A 20,198-nucleotide genomic window follows, 5' to 3' on the forward strand; every position below is an offset into this window, starting at 1 on the left:
ATCATGGACAAACAGAGATTCAGTGCTGGCTAGAGTGAGAGACATGGTACAGAAAGGGTGGTCTCACGAATTAGAGGGAAATGAGTTTAAGCCATACAATGTAAGGAAGCATGAATTGAGTGTGCAGAACGGTTTGGGGAGCACGAGTCATTGTACCTAAACCAGGCTGGAGAGATGTTTTGAAACAGCTACACCAGTGCCATCCTGGGGTGTCCCGTATGAAGGCGTTAGCGCGGAGTTATGTATGGTGACCAAAGCTGGATCATGATGTGGAGAACATGGTCAAAGTCTGCAGCACATGCCAGGAGCAGAGGCATAATCCGCCAGCAGCCCCACTGCATCCCTGGGACTGGCCAGACTGACCCTGGCAAAGGCTGCATGTAGATTACGCGGGGCCCTTCATGGGAAAAATGTTTTTCATTCTAATTGATGCACACTCAAAGTGGATGGATGTATATCCTGTAAATTCTGCCACCTCAACCACCACAACTGAGTGCCTAAGCATTAGTTTCAGTAACCATGGGTTACCCAAAATTTTAGTCTCAGATAATGGCACTTGTTTCATGAGCAGGGAGTTTGAGGAGTTCCTAAGAAAAAATGGAATACGGCATGTGACCTCAGCACCCTACCATGCCTCTAGCAATGGCTTGGCTGAGCGGGCTGTGCAAATTTTTAAAGAGATGATGAGAAAGTGTCCAGACGGATCATTAAACACAAAAGTGGCAAGGGTTTTATTCAGCTACAGAACAACTGCTCAGACCACTACTGGGTGGGTCGTAAACTTCGCTGCACTCTGGATTTGGTACATCCTGACCTGAAACAGAGAGTACAAGAAAAACAGGAGACTGAAAGGAAACCATGACCGGTAGGCAAAGGAACGCAGTTTTGCAGAAGATGATCCTGTCCTCACCAGGAACTTTGGTCCTGGGCCGAGGTGGGTGCCTAGAAAAAAAATGGCAGTGACTGGACCTGTCTCCTACAAGGTGATGCTGGCAGATGGCAGAATAGTCAGTCCAAATCCATTCACGGACAGAGTCACCTAAAGAGATCCCTGACGTAGACGTGGGGGGCTGTGCCTCACCTAGTCCAGTCACAGCTCCGTCAGCACCTCCAACAGGGCCAGTTTCTCCAGAGCAGAACTTAATGTCAGAGCCAGTGCCACATGGAGGGGAGAACCAAGCGACTTCTGGGGAGGAGAAGGAGAGACCTCATGTGGTGGGAAGACACTCATCACGCTTGAGAAGTCCACCCGCATTTGAGACTTTGAGATGGACTAAAAAAAAAAAGGTACAATTATCTATGGTTACGTCAGCATAATGCTTTAAGACTTAAGAATATATTTATGCTTAAGAGGGGGGAGATGTAGTAAAGTGGGTTTATTTGCAAGGTTGCGTATCCACTAGATGGCGCCAGTAGTTCGGGTTGGTGAGTTTTTTGTTAGTGTGTAGAGTGAAGAACTTGGGTAAGGAAATAAATGGCTGTAGGCTGTCATTTGTTCGCGTGAGCATTCGGTTACAAAATAAATAATTTCCTGTGCGAACATGGAATCAGTTACTACAGAGAGCATTTCTGAATAGGCTTTACAGCCTGTACAGATTAACCCTATAATTCTGGGTTCCGGTCTGTGCCATTTTTGTTCTTCCAATAAATTGGAGAGGATATGTTATTAATTTTATGTTAGGTATGAATATGCATGAGCAGTGGTAGAGGCAAGGGAAGTCAAGTCTCCTCTAAAAGTTAATCAAAAAATATATTTTTTAAAATGTTCCACCTTTTATCTTTATGTAATTAAACCTGTATAAATATGAAGCAAAATTTCATGTGCTTACAGCTATCACTTTGACTTGAAATGTTTCACCAAAAAAAAAAGGCACAAACTGGCAGTCATACTGGCACTCGGTGAAGCACAGGACACAATGCCAATGCTTGGGACAATGTGTGTCAGTGCTGCCAGAGTGACTGACCAACAGTAGCTGAAATAATTTAATTAGAGCTCAGCACACTTCTGAGAGTCTTGCACATCAGTTCAGCAAGCTCTTCCTGAAGAGGTAAGTTTCAGTGTCTTTTTAGCAGGAGGATTAGTAACCCTGCCAGGTGCCACTGCCTCCATCCTGTACAGAGGTCTGCAGTGGACTCAGTGTCTCAGAGTCTCTCCCTGCTGCGCTGCAGTACTGCCTGAACATGGAGGGACTCTATCTCCTCAAAAACAATGTATCTCAATATTGTAGGCTTTCCACTGTTTTGATAAATCAGTGGCTTTTTTTGTATGTGTTACTGATGTGTGTATTAGTTACAGTCACAGTCCTCCGCCTCTCTGCAGGTGCCTGTCAGTATTGACTTTGTTCTGCTGTTTGTCTCGGTGGCAGTTCAGCTTTGCTTTACTGCCAGTTTGACTTTTAAGCGCCACTGATGTGTGTACTGATTAAGAACCTTTCAGAGAAACAAGATTATTGTCTTTTTTTTGTTTTGGGTCTCTTGTTTCTATTTTCAGTGCTTTTTTGTTGCTGAAGAATTACAAAAAAACTCAAATCAAGTGTAAGGTTGTGTATCTGCTTCTCACTCCTATTGGTCAGCTACATAGCACACACTACCAGTTTTGCTGCACTGGTGGAGAAGTCAAACTGACCAGTGGGGAGGATCATTTTGCTGTTTAAATTAGCTAAATGGTTCATCAGGATGTTGAAAATCCAGTCCAGACCATCTTGGTCTTTTTAACAAACATACATTATTCCATAGGTTTACATAACTCCATCATACATGTATGAATAAAATCTGAATAGTTTTATAAATAATAATAAATAAATAAAATAAATAAAATAAATAAAATAAATAAAATAAATAAAATAAATAAAATAAATAAAATAAAATAAAATAAATAATAATAAATAAATAAAATAAACTGAATGCTGCTTTCCATTCATGAATAAATGTTCCTGTACTGGTTTCCCCATGTCACTGTGGTCACAGCGCAGGAGCATATGTGTGAAGTGCAGAGTGAGAGGGTAATGGTGAGGAAGAGGAAGGGATGAAGGCAGTAGAAGAAGAGAGGGAGGCTGCTGAGGAAGAGGAGGTGAAGAAAGAGGAAGAAGAGGGGTGGAGAAGGAATGAAGAATTACAATGGTGACAGAGGAGGATGAGGAAGATGAGTTAAAGGTAGAAGAAGAGTTAACAAGCTAAGAGTCAATGAGGAAGATGGGACAAAGGCCAAGAAGGGAGGAGCAGACAAAGAGGGATATAGGAGGCAGGTCAGGGGTCTGGCTGGGAGCCACTGAGGGTGTGTAGCTCAGGGAGAAGCCCAAACTGGTTTAATGTGTTTCACACACTCAGAAGAGGAGACTATGTTGTCCCACAGCTCCATACAGGTCTTAACCTGTTCCTATAAAACAGAGGTAGTCAATACACTCACTTACTAAATCATAACCTGCAGAGAAGATGAGGGATATTCCCAAATCAGGTGGAAATATTTAGTTTTTCCTCCCTCCCAAGAAGCTCCAGTATTTTTCTGTTTACCTCAGTACTTCTCCCTGAACTGGCATGTGGAAGCGTGTTTTTGCAAGGCTGCTGTAGTGTGATGGCATAGATGAATATAGCAGCAGAGTCACAGATGAGTGTCAGATACACAGCACTGAATGAGCTACATATAAATCATCACATGCCTAGTCTCCATCAGTGTTCAGTGACTCTCACTGCAGCTCTGGTGTTTGAAACAGAGGAGTTTCATTTCTTTCTGCTTTTTCTCATGGTTTCTTCACTCATCATTTGTTTTTCCTCATCAGTTTCTCGCTTTCCAGCTTCATTCTTGAGTGGTGCAGCATTTGAAATAGAGATCAATCAAGAGTACATCTTAAAAACCACACATGTATAAGTGCCACGGGTCCTTTTAATGGCTACTTCAGAGTTTTGGCAACGTTGCCCCAAAATATATTATCGTAAAAGTCTCCAGAATTCAGTTTACTTAATAAGTTGCATCTGGTATTTTAATGAAACCAAAAACATGTTTTTTACAACATTTTAATTTCATATGTTTTATAATCTTAGCATTGTCTTGGTAACTGTTTTTGTCCCACCTCCATGTAATTATGTCTTCAATGAGTCATATCATTTTCTACAGATTGTGATCACCTGTACACAGGTACTTACCAGTCTGACCACTTTAGATTTATAACACATAAAGTATAGACCATATGTGGCCCTACGGAGTGTTAACAATGCGAACTACTACAGTCAGGAGCAACAAGAAGCTAAGCCATAAAATCAAATACTTTATTGCCAAATAAACTAAAGTCTGTTATAAAACCTTTGACCATGAGCATATTATAGCATTAAAGACTTATGCAAATGAACCTGTTCTGATGTCAACTGACACACTGGAATATTCAGTAAGCAGCTACAGAGGACAGCATGGCATTGAACACAGACAGTAGAAACTTTGTTGTGAGATTGACAGAGGGGAATATGTGATAGTCTTATCCAGAGAGATGTACAGTTTTGACATGTTATCCATTCATACATTCATACTGGATAGTTACAGAGGTGTGTGTGTGTGTGTGTGTGTGTGTGTGTGTGTGTGTGTGTGTGTGTGTATATGTGTGTGTGTGTGTGTGTGTGTGTCTTTATGTGTCTTTGTGTGTATTTTTGTTTGTTTGTGTGTGTGTGTGTGTGTGTGTGTGTGTATACCTGAAGAATTCCATAATAAACCTTGACATTAAAACATTCAAATCACACTAACAGCTCTTGAGGAGCTGCTCAGTCATATTGCTTCAGTATTTACTACCGCCTAATCGTCAGAGTGAGTACCACACTGCCAGGTGAGCTGAATTGATTAACAGGTTTAGGTGATAAACAGGGAAAATTGTTTTGCCATATAGATTAGCTAGATTGTTTGTTGGAATGTTGAAAATCATATAGACAGTTTAACAATAAAAAATTATAACATCAGTTTACATAAGGCAATACACATACGAGTAAAGTCTGACAAAAAAACATAACTTTGCATCAATTAATACATTGTGCTGCACTGATCTTCCCGTGTCACTGTGGTCACAGCGCAGGAGCATATGTGTGAAGTGCAGAGTGAGAGGGTGACGGTGAGGAAGAGGAAGAGATGAAGGCAGTAGAAGAGGAGGAGAGGGAGGCAGCTGAGGAAGAGGATGATCAGACGATGAGGATGAAGAGGAGGTAAAGACAGAGGAGGAGGAGGTGATGAAGATAGATGCAGAAGAGGAGATTACAATGAAGAAAAAGGAGGATGAGGAAGAAGAGTTAAAGGGAGAGGAAGAGATGTTATTTATTTTATGTTATGTTGTAAAGTATGAATATGCATGAGCAGTGGTAGAGGCAAGGGAAGCCAAGTCTCCTCTAAAAATTAAACTTATCTTTATGTAATTAAACCTGTATAAATATGAAGCAAAATTTCATGTGCTTACAGCTATCGCTTTGACTTGAATTGTTTCACCAAAAAAGAAGGCACAAACTGGCAGTCATACTGGCACTCTGTGAAGCACAGGACACAATGCCAATGCTTGGGACAATGTGTGTCAGTGCTGCCAGAGTGACTGACCAACAGTAGCTGAAATAATTTAATTAGAGCTCAGATCACTTCTGAGAGTCTTGCACATCAGTTCAGCAAGCTCTTCCTGAAGAGGTAAGTTTCAGTGTCTTTTTAGCACCCTGCTGGGTGCCACTGCCTCCATCCCGTACAGAGGTCTGCAGCGGACTCGGAGTCTCTCCCTGCTGCACTGCAGTACTGCCTAAAAAATAATGTATCTGAATATTGTCTGCTTTACATTGTTTGTGATAAATACGATAAATAATATTTCTTTTCAGGCATTACTGATGTGAGTATTACAGCTGCAGTGAAATCCTCCTCTCTCCTTCTTTTATGCAGGTTCTTCCATGCTGATAAGAGGTGGTTTTGTTTGTTCTGCAACTTGTCTCTTTGTTGATTTTGCATACCGTGGCAGCACACTTTGGCTTGTCTTGGCACGTCCACTCAGGTTTTATTCCTCAAGGTGCCAGACAAGATACAGTATCTGCTGTCATGCTGTTCAACAGTCTCAGCAAGTAAACAGCTCTCTCAAATAATAACAAGAAAATTCTGGTTATGACTGTTTTCACCCCACCGCTTTACTTAAAACACATTCACTCAACATTTAACAATCAACTTAGTATTTCTATATGAATGCCTTTTTATGTACTGCACAAAGCAGTTAAAAATGAACCACAAATTCCATATTCTTAACCTCTCTGCTCTCACTGCAGCTGAGAGAAGGTTCTCTAAAGAGGTTGCAGTGCTGGGCTGGATTTTCATCACCAGACAGAACTGACCACCACTCTTCTGTAGCAGTTGGTTTCTGGGAAGAGGAAAAGCCATACATGCATGTACAATGGCTTATAAAAATGAAGACATGAAGTATGTTTGAAAGCATCTTACTAGGAATCTAAAAATTTGAAATTATACTTCATTAAATCATTTACTGGAGTTGTGAAACCCCGCAGTCCTGCAGGATTCACAAGAGTCTATTTTTATTTTAGCTGCCAGCAGCCTGTCAGACGAGTTATTCTGTGACACTCAATCACCACTGTGGTTTAGTTTTTATTCCACTTTTGTGAGTGCAAAGGTTGCTGAGCAAACATACATACATATAGAAAAAATTTATAATCCAAGTAAATGTATTCTAGGCCAGAAAAATAATGTGTGATTACCTTGTAGAATTGCAGTGTAGCAGTGTAGTGTTAAGGTGCAGGGCTCATAACTGAAAGGTTGCTGATTCAATTCCGCACTGGGGCAGAGCTGCTGTACACTTGGGCAAGAGCATCTACTAAACAGAATCTACTAAAAATGGCAATGTGTTATGGATACTGTGATTTAGTGACTGTGTGATATGTATTGTATGCACTTCACTTCCTTTAGTTTTCTAGGTTGTCTATTTTCAGGTTAGCACCGGTTAACTTGTGGTAGTGCTTGACTAGTTTTGTTGAATGGTGTTTTGCTCACACTCACTGGTCTGTGAGTGTTCTTAGCCTGGTCTGACACTCTCAGGCGCATTTAACCTGAGAGGATGCACTTTGTTCTCTTGTGCTGGAAGTTGCTCTGGGTAAGAGTGTCTGTTAAATGAATGTAACGTAACCTGGTGGGGGCTGTACTGGTAACAAAGAGCTAGCAGTGTAATCTAAACCAGTGCTATTGGTGAAGACAACCTGATAATTTAACAAGTGATTTTATTCCATTATAAAAGTCCACCTCAACCACACATCTCCCACACAGGCCACTTAAGTTGTTAATTCAGAGTAGAGCCATGGGATCCTTCTGTTTCTTTTATTTGTACACTGTGCCTTTGCGGTTCAGTCCTGGTGTGTGTGGGTGTGTCATACTCACACCTACTTCTCTGTAGTAGACCTGTAAGTACAGAATACTGGTCTAACTGGAAAAGAACAAAAGTCCCTAAAACTACATGCTGCTACAAGCGAAGACACTCAGAATCTACCTGAAGAGGCTCCATTCTGTGGGATTGTCTGTGAGTGTTACAGACTGCAGTGCTTCTACAGAGAGCTGCTGGATTCTGGGAAGACTGAGACCAGGGAGAGAGGTGCTGTTTCAGCCAGGTAGGTGTGGAAACTCTGTATCTTTCTCTAAACTGTAATCAAACAGCAGTAGAAATACACTCTGGCAGACAGACTGTAAAATGTGACCTCATGAAAGTAATCCGCTTTTTCCTCATCAGTACTATACATATATACTGCAAAGCAATAAAATGATCTACATTCTCATTTTTTGTGTTTTCATTTCTTACAATTTTGTGTTTTCATTCTCACTGTGAATGATGACGGTGGTTAGTGAGGGAAGAGAAAAATACATATGACGTCTGCGTCACTGAATCATTAAACATACTCATTAATCTGTGAGAGTGAGATCAACCCATGACAAACGGGGAGAAAGAATTTATTTGCATATTCAGGAAGAGAGTGTTTAACGACATGAACCAGAATAACAGGAGTAAGTCAAACAGCTTTCAGGCTCAGTGCTGATCCCTGCTTACTGTAATGCTCAGTATGACTGTGGTTTCAGTTTGCATCACACGCAAATTCTGGAAGGTGACACCAGGCAGCCACCACCTGAAAGGTAATTGAAACTGCCACACTTAAGGGTTTCTCAGAATTGCAGAGACCACAGACCATTTGCTTGCACAGTATGAAAGGGAGAGGTTTGCTGTCACTGTAAATAACAGGCTACAGACCGGACTGGTGCTGCTATTAGTGCTGAAGCAGGTATGGAGGTATATTAGTAAGCCAAGTCTCCTCTAAAAATTAAACTTATCTTTATGTAATTAAACCTGTATAAATATGAAGCAAGATTTCATGTGCTTACAGCTATCACTTTGACTTGAATTGTTTCACCAAAAAATAAGGCACAAACTGGCAGTCATACTGGCACTCTGTGAAGCACAGGACACAATGCCAATGCTTGGGACAATGTGTGTCAGTGCTGCCAGAGTGACTGACCAACAGTAGCTGAAATAATTTAATTAGAGCTCAGACAACTTCTGAGAGTCTTGCACATGAGTTCTGCAAGCTCTTCCTGAAGAGGTAAGTTTCAGTGTCTTTTTAGCACCCTGCTGGGTGCCACTGCCTCCATCCCGTACAGAGGTCTGCAGCGGACTCGGAGTCTCTCCCTGCTGCACTGCAGTACTGCCTAAAAAATAATGTATCTGAATATTGTCTGCTTTACATTGTTTGTGATAAATACGATAAATAATATTTCTTTTCAGGCATTACTGATGTGAGTATTACAGCTGCAGTGAAATCCTCCTCTCTCCTTCTTTTATGCAGGTTCTTCCATGCTGATAAGAGGTGGTTTTGTTTGTTCTGCAACTTGTCTCTTTGTTGATTTTGCATACCGTGGCAGCACACTTTGGCTTGTCTTGGCACGTCCACTCAGGTTTTATTCCTCAAGGTGCCAGACAAGATACAGTATCTGCTGTCATGCTGTTCAACAGTCTCAGCAAGTAAACAGCTCTCTCAAATAATAACAAGAAAATTCTGGTTATGACTGTTTTCACCCCACCGCTTTACTTAAAACACATTCACTCAACATTTAACAATCAATTTGCCTCATGAGGAGACATGAATTATTAATACAAAACTGAATATCAGATGAAAACTTGATTGACCTGGAGCCTTATCTGTGTGTCTTCCTCCACACCCTCTCTAAAGTACAACACTGCATAAGACATGTTGCCTTAGTGTTATCATACATTGTTCCCACTACACCTGCAAAGTGTGATCACTTCAAACATCCATTGTATTTCTGTGTATTGACACAGGAGAGGAAAATGGCTGTACATATCTAACAGACAGCAAGGAGCTGATTTTCAAAATGAAAAAAATGATGATAATGTTGATTACTTGTCTGAGTAATGATGATTAATGTTATAATTATTATGATCACAGAGAAAGAAGAGGGCTCTGTGGACAAAGAGAAGAACAAAGAAGCACAGAGATGGCAGTTAGTGGTGTGACCTCCATTCACAGTGAGTCCTTCCATGGTTTTCTTTCTGACCTGACTCGAACAAAAAACATTAAAACCTCAAGTGCAATTCCTTCAACATTAGGAATACCAGTGGTAATACTCACCAGTGCAAAATCCGATGTGTTGATCCTTCATTGAGCTCCTGTCAGAGTTTAGTTTTGGAGTATAAAGTTTCACAGCCAATTGTAAACAAACATCCCGATAATGAATAAATTATGTCTATTTTTCTCTAATAGGAGAGAAACACTGTCTCTCAGACCTGAGGATTGTGCTGCTGGGGGGGCAACGAACTGGGAAGAGTTCAGCAGGAAACACCATCCTGGGCAGAGAGGAGTTTCAGTCTGGAATAAGAACTGCACAGTGTGTGAAGAGACAGGGTGAAGTAGCTGGGAGGCAGCTCACTGTGATCGAGACACCAGGCTGGTGGAAGGATAGTATCTTGAGGTTCTCTTCAGAGTTGGATAAACAGGAGATTGTGCGCAGTGTGTCTCTGTGTCCCCCAGGACCCTACGCTCTCTTCCTGGTCATAGATGTAAGCAAATTATTCACAGGAACTCACAGGAGATCAGTGGAGGAACACATGGAGCTTCTCAGTAAGAGAGTCTGGAGACACACTATAGTGCTGTTCACCTGGGGAGACTGGCTGGGAGACACAACCATTGAGCAGCACATTGAGGCTGAAGGGAAGGCCCTCCAGTGGCTTGTAGAGAAATGTGGGAACAGGTATCATGTTCTCAACAATGAGAAGAGGGGTGATGGCACTCAGGTCGCTGAGCTACTGGAGAAGATAGAAGAGATGGTGGCAGGACATGGTGGCTGTCACTATGAAATGGACAGAATGCTCTTACAGGAGGTGGAAGAGAAGAGGAGGGCAGTGGAAGAAAGAGCGAAACAGAGGCTGATGAAGGTGCAGAAACAGCGGAAGACTCTCAGAGAGCTTTATAAAGGTGGGTTCATTTTTTGTATTCTAAATTTGCATTTCACTTCATGTAACTTCAATCATGTATTCGTATTGCATATTACTACTTTATGGTATGTTTAGTGTTCATCCTTGAAGAGTTATTGACAACATAACAATTTGTGTGTAGTTGCACATAGACATATATCTGTCCCTTTTTGCTTAATTTCCATTGTTTTGTACACTGAAGTACAGAGACTTTGGTCCCAGGAGCATCAACCTTGTGTCTATGTTTTACAGATACAGCACAGACACTTATTCATTCAATCAAATACATCAAATTGCATTTGTTATAGCAGATTTGTATATATTTGTATATATATAGTATATTTGTATATATATTGTACTATCACGAATAGTTGGACATAGTGTGTTTGCAAGAGGAAATCAAAATATGGAAAAGCCTGAGCCACTAAGGGAAGAACTATAAAACTATGTCCTGACCTCAGGAAAAGGCAGTCAAGAGATTTATGCAAAATAAAACAAACAATGAAAAAGAATCTTTTAAGACAAGTGCATAAAAATATCCATCAGTTAGTTAGTTGGGCTCTGGCAGGCTGTGAGGGCTTCCATTACAGCAGTAGCCAGGGTGTGGATATTGAGGGTTTTCCAGTCTATTCCAGTGCATGACCCTTCTCCCTATCCAGTGGTGCAGGGTGGTACTGTGATGCAGGTTAATGCTGCACAATGGTACCTCTGGGTAGCTGGGCGCTGGTCTGCAGGTGCATGAAGAAGAGAGAAAGAGAGAGAGGGAGTAAGATGGGTGAAATGAAGGGGAGACAGAACAGACACACACACACACACACACACACGCATGCACACACACACACACACACACACACACACACACACACACACACACACACACGCACACACACACACACGCTCACACACACGCTCACACACACGCATACACACCCCCCCCCCCCCCCCCCATTTCAGTTAACCGCTCCATATGGTTGGCGCACTCCATTTGTAGGATTGTCTCTCCTTGACAGCCAGTACCCTGTCTTATCCTGTTCTGCTTGTTTTAGCCCTGTTTTATTGGAGCTTTTAATGGTTGTTTATTTACAGAAAGTGAATGTCTTTAATGCTTTGTTTTAGGCTTTTACTTCAATATTTATCAACCAAATTGCCCATCCAACGCGAATACGCTTCTCTGCCATTTATTACAAGTCATGCCCGTATACTGGGTAACCTTTTTAAGCCTGTTATTCCTAAGGTGCAAGTCCTTGGGTGGTGTAGTCGGGCAATTGTCTAAATATTGCATTCCATTGACTTGGAGCCTAAGGCCACATGTAGAAGTTAGACTCTTGAGAATGAAATAGAATTGAAATAAAAACAAACCCTATAGCCCGATAGCAATCAACTTGTCCACTTCCAAATCTAAAAGTGTTCTTAACGCAATTGAGATGAGACAGAATGCCAAGCTGCTGTAGCCTGTAATCTGTTTGTCCAAGCACAATCCAGGCCTTCATTCCTCTCTTATTGTTACAAAAATGTTCCTCGAGTTGTAGTGGTTGTAGTGTGCGTGTACCTGCATGCATCTGTGCAAGTGTTTCTGTGTGTGAATGCTTTTAGGTATGTGGGCTTGTGTGTGTCTGTGTATGTTCCCTTAAAGTGACCAAGAGGACATAATGACCGTGACCGTTTTAAGTTACTACATTATTCATTGTAGTTATCATATTAGTCAAGAAAAAAATTGTACTCACCTTATAACTTATTATGATGTTACCCATACAGGTTTATTACAAGTTATTGCATTATCTGGTTTTACTACATTATGAATGCAAAATTTATTATAAGAAGTTATATCATACAGTGTTATTTCAGTATTGGTTGTTACAAACCTTAATGACAACTAGCAGTGTGCTACAATGATGTCGAAAACCTTGATTGAAAGATGGCAAAAATATTGTTTTAAATTGAGGAATGCCAAAAACTGTTATGCTATGATTTTCACCAAAATGTGCAGGAAGAAAGATTGGTTGATATTGGGTTGAATGAATTAGTTGATTGTTTAGATGATGTCATCAATCTTGAGTTTTTTTGGCTCAATAGGAGAGAAAGACTCTAGATTCTGAGCTGCTTTATGGGAGGTAACAGATATACAGTTAGAAGCAAGAGAGTAACTTAATTTACTGCCTTTTATTTGTTCTTTTTTCTGTTATAAAAGGTTATAAAATCATACCTGTTGTCATTCAGGGGACAGTTAAAATACTGGTACCAAGTGTATATTAATTAATTTAGCAATGGCTTTAAAAGGCAAACTGGGTTTTTATTTCATTCAATTAACTTTTTTCTACCAAATTTTTTATTGATTTTGACAAAATACATGATAGACAGTAACAACACCACTGCATGAGTCTTTGGAATAGCCCCATGTATTCTAGCCACTGACAGTCCCATATGTACAATGTACAAGAAATGAGTACATCCAGTGTGTCCAGGCAAGAAAATGCGGGGGTGCCAGTGCACAGCAAGCATTTTTTGCAGCAATGAGTCTAGAAAACAGCAATTGTTTCTGTTGTACTGAGAGATTAAGGGAGGAATCATCATTAAACATTAAGAGTCTGGGGCAGTGTTGAATGCAAGTGCCAACAATGCCACTTAATGTGGATGAAACATGCTTCCAAAACCTCTTCACATCAGGACAATCCCAGAACATGAGTTTGAAGGTGCCTATAGAGCCCAGGGAGCACGGGTCACAAGTAGGGGATGGAGCAAGCTTCATTAAATGGCGTTTTCTTGGGGTACATCTTATGAACAAATTCATACTGAATTAACTGGAGATCCGAATTTTTGAAGTGTACCTAAGATTGATCCACACTGTGTCCAGGCAAACATTACTTTCCTCATTTCCTGCAGCGGATAAGTCTCTACACCATACATCCAACATCTATAAGAAGCCTCCAAAAAGAATAAATACAAAGGAGACACCATGCCCCCTGTGTGACCTGCTGTATTTAACATTATGGGCAATGGGTGGGAAGGGATAGCTGAGCCCCAGGAACTCCATACGCACACATGACAGATCTTAGGCATAATTTAAAGAAATAAGATGACCCTGGTAAATTGTATTCAGCACGTAAGTCTCTGAAGGCTCGAAGGCTACTGTCCCCATACACATCTGGTAATGTGTGGATACCTCTCTTACTCCAGTCTGGAAGTGAAAAGGGTTTATTTGTCAGAACTCGGGCAGGGACTCAAGCGCAGACAGGGAAGACTGGAACTCGTAGGGTTTATTAAATCCAATCCAAAAACAGGGTCAAAACACGCAAAGTCCAGAACCAGAAAAACACAGCGAACATTCAAATCAAAAACCAAAATTCAAAATCCAAGACATAGAGATCGTAGAGAAAAACAGGCAAGAGCACATGGACAGGGAAAACAAAAACAAACCCGGCTAAGAAGCCGCAGTCCTGACATTATTATCAGTGAGAAATGAATAATTATGGAATATTGGAGAGTGAGTATGCCATTTATGTTCAGTATGGGAGTATTTTCCTACCGAGTACCATACAGAAAGCCCAAGCGTAGTTTGGGTCTTTTTAAACTACAATTTAGATGTTCTTCAATTGGTCGCCAGGAGAAGGCAGCACGAGGATGAAACCATACTGTAAGAGGACGCAAGACAAATGCCCAGTGATAAAGCTTAAAATCTGGCAATGAAAGGCCACTGGCTTGCTTACTATGCTGGATGGTTGAGAATTTGACGCAAGGATGTTTTCCTCTCCATACAAATTTGGAAACCATAGCCTGTAGTTTGTCCCAATTGTCAATGGAGGAGAAGAAATTAACACAGGGTAGTACATACATCTTAATTACTGAAATCCAGGCTTACAAGGATATTGGAAGAGCAGACCAGCAAGTCAAATCTGCATCTAAACGGTTGTATATACCTTGAAAATTCTTTAGTGCTATGGTATGCATCATTGAATTAACTTAGTTAATACAGTATGATCAGGCAGATGAGAAGGCACATCTCTAATCTAAAACAACCTCCTTCCACTCTTTATTTAAAGTATTTATAAGCTCCTCTACTGAAGAAGGTTATATTGGCCTTTCCCTGAGTATTCCAGTTCAACCCAAAGATGTTCAGTCTGATTGAGTTTGGGGTTATGAGCTGGCCGCTGCAATGTTCTGATGTTATTCTTGTGAAACCACATGTAGTCACACCTTTATTCACACTGGTTTACCCGCAAACAGATGCAGAGTCCCATGACTTTTGGTTGGATAGTGTGCATGAAAATTCCCAACAACAAAGTAGTGACTGCTTTGATGGATGAATAAGATGAATAAGAAAAGAAATCTACACTAACATGTAGTCCATGGAGGCCCTGCCGTTCACTTTAAACACTCACTGTGTTTAGATCGGCCTCTGTTGAGAGACATTGATCAGAGCCCTGAGTGTGAGAGCAGTCTGGACTCTTTCTGTTACAGAGGGATGAACAACCCCATATAGCAAGGAGCAGGTTATTTTGTTCTCAAAATATTTATTCTCAAAATCACCTTATAGCGACTTCTTTTGAATAACAGTGCTCGTTTTGCCAAATACTGGACATGACAAAAACTTTGTGATAAGCAGTTGGACTCTTTTTTGACTCGACTTTTGAGTTTTCAGGTTTCAGGTAGATGTTGTACATTTGATTCTCCCAAGACACAGACTTAGAAGAACTGGCACCTTATCGTCAGTCAAGTTTCCAAGATACAAAAAGGAATTAATAAAGGAAAGGGACAAAGATAAACATTTTAAAGTTTATTTGTCTCCAACCTAAAACATCCACATATTAGTTGTACATCATATTGTTCAGTTTACTATGCAAATTTCCATACATTATGTGCATATGCATGTTATGAAGTGTGACGGAATAGTATTACAGAAATAAATCAAATCCAGTATCTATTTTTACTCCAAATGAGACTAATAAATAAGAGTAACTGCGACTTCACTACCATTCTACACCATTCTGTAGTTATGTTAATACTTCTGATGAGGAATAAATTGTGTTCTTTCTCTTTACCAGGAGAGGAACACCGTCTCTCAGAGCTGAAGATTGTGTTGCTGGGGTGGAGAAAGAGTGGGAAGAGTTCAGCAGGAAACACCATCCTGGGCAGAGAGGAGTTTCAGTCTGGAATAAGAACTGCACAGTGTGTGAAGAGACAGGGTGAGGTAGCTGGGAGGCAGCTCACTGTGATCGACACACCAGGCTGGTGGTACATGTCTGTGAAGGACACTGCAGAGTTGGATAAGCAGGAGATTGTGCGCAGTGTGTCTCTGTGTCCCCCAGGACCCTACGCTTTTTTCCTGGTTATTGGTCTAAGCACATCTTTCAGAGAGATTGAAAGAAGATCAATGGAGGAACACCTGGAGCTTCTCAGTGAGAGAGTGTGGAGACACACTATAGTGCTGTTCACCAGGGGAGACTGGCTGGGAGACACAAGCATTGAGCAGCACATTGAGGCTGAAGGGAAGGCCCTCCAGTGGCTTGTAGAGAAATGTGGGAACAGGTATCATGTTCTCAACACTGAGAACAGGGCTGATGGTACTCAGGTCACAGAGCTGCTGGAGAAGATAGAGGAGATGGTGGCAGGACATGGTGGCTGTCACTATGAAATGGACAGAAAGCTCTTACAGGAGGTGGAAGAGAAGAGGAGGGCAGTGGAAGAAAGAGTGAAACAGAGGCTGATGAAGGTGCAGAAACAGAGGAAGACTCTCAAAGCACTTTTCAAAAGTGAGTTCATGTACCATTTTATTCTATTCTTTTATTCTTTTCATTATTTTTTTCACTTGTGAATCATCATTTATATCTGAATACTATGTGTTCTATACTATGTGGTTAGGGTAGGTCTGACATGGGTATACTGTTTTCCTCTTACAAAATATTAGAGATGGTGACTAGGCAAACATTCTATTCCCATAGGTTATTATAGACAAATTTGATAATATACATGCAAAAATATAGATGAGAGGAGGTAGAGAGAGCCTGCTGTATTGCATACCTGGAGGAATGGTATGACTATCAGAATTACATCTGCAAACTGATGTCAATCATGTCCCTTGTCTCATGTTCGTATAAGAATTGTGTCTCTGCTGAACTGAAAACTGTCCTCTCACTGCCTACTTCCTGCTGCCAATAATAACAAATAGGTCAAAGAATCCAGAAAGGTAAGCACTGACTAAATATCAGGAAAAAAGCAAATGTCCAATAAAAAAGAATGCTTTTGAATTATTCCCATAATATCTGCATAATGTAGGATGACGGTGACCTGGGTGTGACAGGCAATGTCATTAATTTCAGATATCTGCCATGCAAAAAAGGAGCCATGTCCACTTTGATTTTAATATCCTGGAATACCATAGACAAAACTGAAGCAAGAGTATTCTGAGTTGTTGTGGTATATTCTGGGCCAGCGGTACATTGTCTTAGCCACCATACTACCAGTAAGCCACTCTACCTTCTCATATCAGAATAAGTGAAAACATGAAGTTTTGAACCAAATCATTATCAGGTTTTGAGTTCTACACTGATATGTTCATATGTCTTTGTAACTAAAGGATTGAAATGATTTGTGTAAAATCTGGTCCACAATGTTCTCCATTGCAACCATGTGGGAAATGTTGGCAATTAGCTAACTCTTGTTAGCATGCTAGTCAAAATAGTGAGCTAGCTAAGTACTATTTAGCAAAGCTAGCAGTTAAGTTTGTCAACAGAATTAAACTGTAATTGTATAAACCAAAAAAATAAACCCTTGACAACATACACAAATTTTTAGATCCTCCAACTTAACAACAATAAAACAAATATTTTAACTCCACTGTCTAGATAAACCATTCTTGCGTCCTATTATTTAGTGGTCACCTCAGTTCACTATGCATGTACAAACCTTGTACTAGGGGAAAAAGTGATGAGATGTATCCATCAGAAGGTGTGATTACTTGGGTATAAGGAGTCTGAATGTGGGCAAAATCCTTTGGACATCATGAGGTCCTGTGTTAACTCCCCTGCAGACCAAGCTTTGCATAAGTAGACGTGAAGCCAGGGTTCCAGACAGGGCTAAATTCTCGGAGAATCATGATGTTATGATCCTCCAGTCTGAGTCAGAGACATTTTTGAGATCCATTTTTCTAGTCTGTTTCAATGGGAAGTATAGATTCTGTGGGTTGACTTGAACTGAACAAGAGGGGATTTTAAGATGTGTTGATGCTATTTTGCCAAATACTTTGTCAAATGATAGTTATAGACAAGCTTTATTAATGGGCAAACTATTGCAACCATTGTGGATTGAACAGGACTTGAAAAGGACCGTTCGGAGAAGCCTTGGGGTGGGAGGAGCTTGTAGGTACTCGGAAGCTGCAGAGGTGCTGGTAGAAAAGGAGCGGTTTGTGTGGTAAAAGGGGAAAAGCCTGGAGTCCAAGGAGGATGCTTTCCTGTGCTGCAGTCTCGGGAGCTTTACAGTTAGATTTACTTTTATTCATTTGGCAGATGCTTTTATCCAAAGTGGCTTACAAGTGAGGCAAAGAATAATACACAGTGCTGTAGTGCTGCATGACCAAGTAACAATAGTCGGCCAGACAAGGTACAAGCCAGCTGGTAGAAACACAAAGTGCGTTAAACCATTAATTTTTAAAGAAAGGAAACAGAGTTCAGGACCTGGACACGTGTGGACACTTCACATAAATGCACAGCTGTCAAAAGCTACAAATTTCAAGAAGAGGAGGGGGATGTGCAGTATTAACCTTCCCCTACCCCCACAAACACTGTACTGACTTTAAACATGTTTAAATGTAGCAGTGAAGATTCCATGTGTAGTCCTACAGCAAGCTTAATGGTTATTCTCAGTGTAATTGTCTTTGTGAGAAAATCTTTGTGTGCGGCAGTGTAGCATAGTGGTTAAGGAGCAGGACTCGTGACTGAAAGGTTGCCAGTTCGATTCCCTGCTGGGGCACTGCTGTAGTACCCTTGGGCAAGGTACTTACCCCACAATTGCCTCAGTAAATATCCAGCTGTATAAATGGATAACATTGTACAGTAAGCTATGTAAGTCACTCTGGATAACAGCGTCTGCTAAATGCCAATAATGTAATGTAATGTACAATACCATGACTGGGTAACAGCCTTACCTGTTGCAGTAGGTTTGGGTTGTGTGTGTAGCAGAATGCTGCTGTGGGGGTCTGGGGAGCATTCAATTTTGTCTGTGGCACTGACCAAGTACCGGCTCTTGGCTTGAGCTGTAAAGTAACTAAAAAGTAACTTTTTTTTTTTTCTACTTCCATATTTTATGTGAGGTGCCACTGTGCCCCAAATATTCACAACCACCAGCAAAATCAGTTCACTACCCAATACTTTTCCATGCAGGGCAAAGTGCCTTTTGGAACTGAATTTGTAATCCATTTTTGAAATGCTGCACCATGTATTGCTCTACTTTAGAATTTATTATTATAAAAAAATGAAAAATTGATGGATTAAATTAAGCTGGCATTTTTCAGTAAACCACAGGTAAGCCCTAATCATAGACCACACAAACTGCTCTCATAATTAGGACCAAGCACCAGCATTTGGAAAGCCAAGATCTGCACTGCTCAAAGTAAAGGTCATGATTACCCCCCCACGACTTCACTACTACTCCACACCACTCCATACTTACAGACTCATCTCAGAGGTGAATATATATTACCACTCCTGATTTATGTTCTTTCTCACTGACAGGAGAGGAACACCGTCTCTCAGAGCTGAGGATTGTGCTGCTGGGGGGGAGATGTGCTGGGAAGAGTTCAGCAGGAAACACCATCCTGGGCAGAGAGGAGTTTGAGCCTGGAATACGAACTGCACAGTGTGTGAAGAGACAGGGTGAAGTAGCTGGGAGGCAGCTCACTGTGATCGACACACCAGGCTGGTGGAGGAATTATTCTGCAAAGGACACTCCAGAGCTGGATAAACAGGAGATTGTGCGCAGTGTGTCTCTCTGTCCCCCAGAACCCTACGCTCTCTTCCTGGTGATTAATGTGAACTCATCATTCACAGAGACACACAGGAGATCAGCGCAGGAACACCTGGAGCTTCTCAGTAAGAGAGTCTGGAGACACACTATAGTGCTCTTCACCAAGGGAGACTGGCTGGGAGACACAAGCATTGAGCAGCGCATTGAGGCTGAAGGGAAGGCCCTCCAGTGGCTTGTAGAGAAATGTGGGAACAGGTATCATGTTCTCAACACTGAGAACAGGGCTGATGGCACTCAGGTCACAGAGCTGCTGGAGAAGATAGAGGAGATGGTGGCAGGACATGGTGGCTGTCACTATGAAATGGACAGAATGCTCTTACAGGAGGTGGAAGAGAAGAGGAGGGCAGTGGAAGAAAGAGCGAAACAGAGGCTGATGAAGGTGCAGGAACGGAGGAATGTTCTCAGAGCACTTTACAAAGGTGGGTTCATTTTTAACATTGAATTTCAATGATTTACCATCAAATATATTTACTACATCCAGCTACTGTTATAAGGGCAATTTAGACTATTTTAAGTTGGGCTTGATTAGTACTGGGAATGGAAGTATCACACAGTTCTCTGCTTTTTTAGCTTCATCCTGGTGCTGTTGGGGTTTCTACTCAGAACTTCTACTGTTTGTCAGCTTAAATGGAAGGAATCTGTTACATACTATTCCCATCATTAGAACATGTATGTTGTTCCTGTGGTAGAGTCCCTGTGCATTGATCG

At 41.2% G+C, this 20,198-nt stretch overlaps 1 protein-coding gene across 1 annotated transcript in view; it reads left to right on the plus strand.

Annotated features, from left to right (window-relative positions):
• Positions 1-20,198, plus strand: part of LOC118772160 — a 45,684-nt gene that overhangs the window by 18,349 nt on the left and 7,137 nt on the right. The window contains exons 7-9 of the mRNA XM_036520453.1: positions 10,253-10,476; positions 15,515-16,222; positions 19,202-19,909. Coding sequence (XP_036376346.1) covers positions 10,253-10,476; positions 15,515-16,222; positions 19,202-19,909 — 1,640 coding nt within the window. The remainder of the gene's footprint in view (positions 1-10,252; positions 10,477-15,514; positions 16,223-19,201; positions 19,910-20,198) is intronic.

This window comes from Megalops cyprinoides, chromosome 2 (assembly GCF_013368585.1).
Source record: "Megalops cyprinoides isolate fMegCyp1 chromosome 2, fMegCyp1.pri, whole genome shotgun sequence".
NCBI lineage: Eukaryota > Metazoa > Chordata > Actinopteri > Elopiformes > Megalopidae > Megalops > Megalops cyprinoides.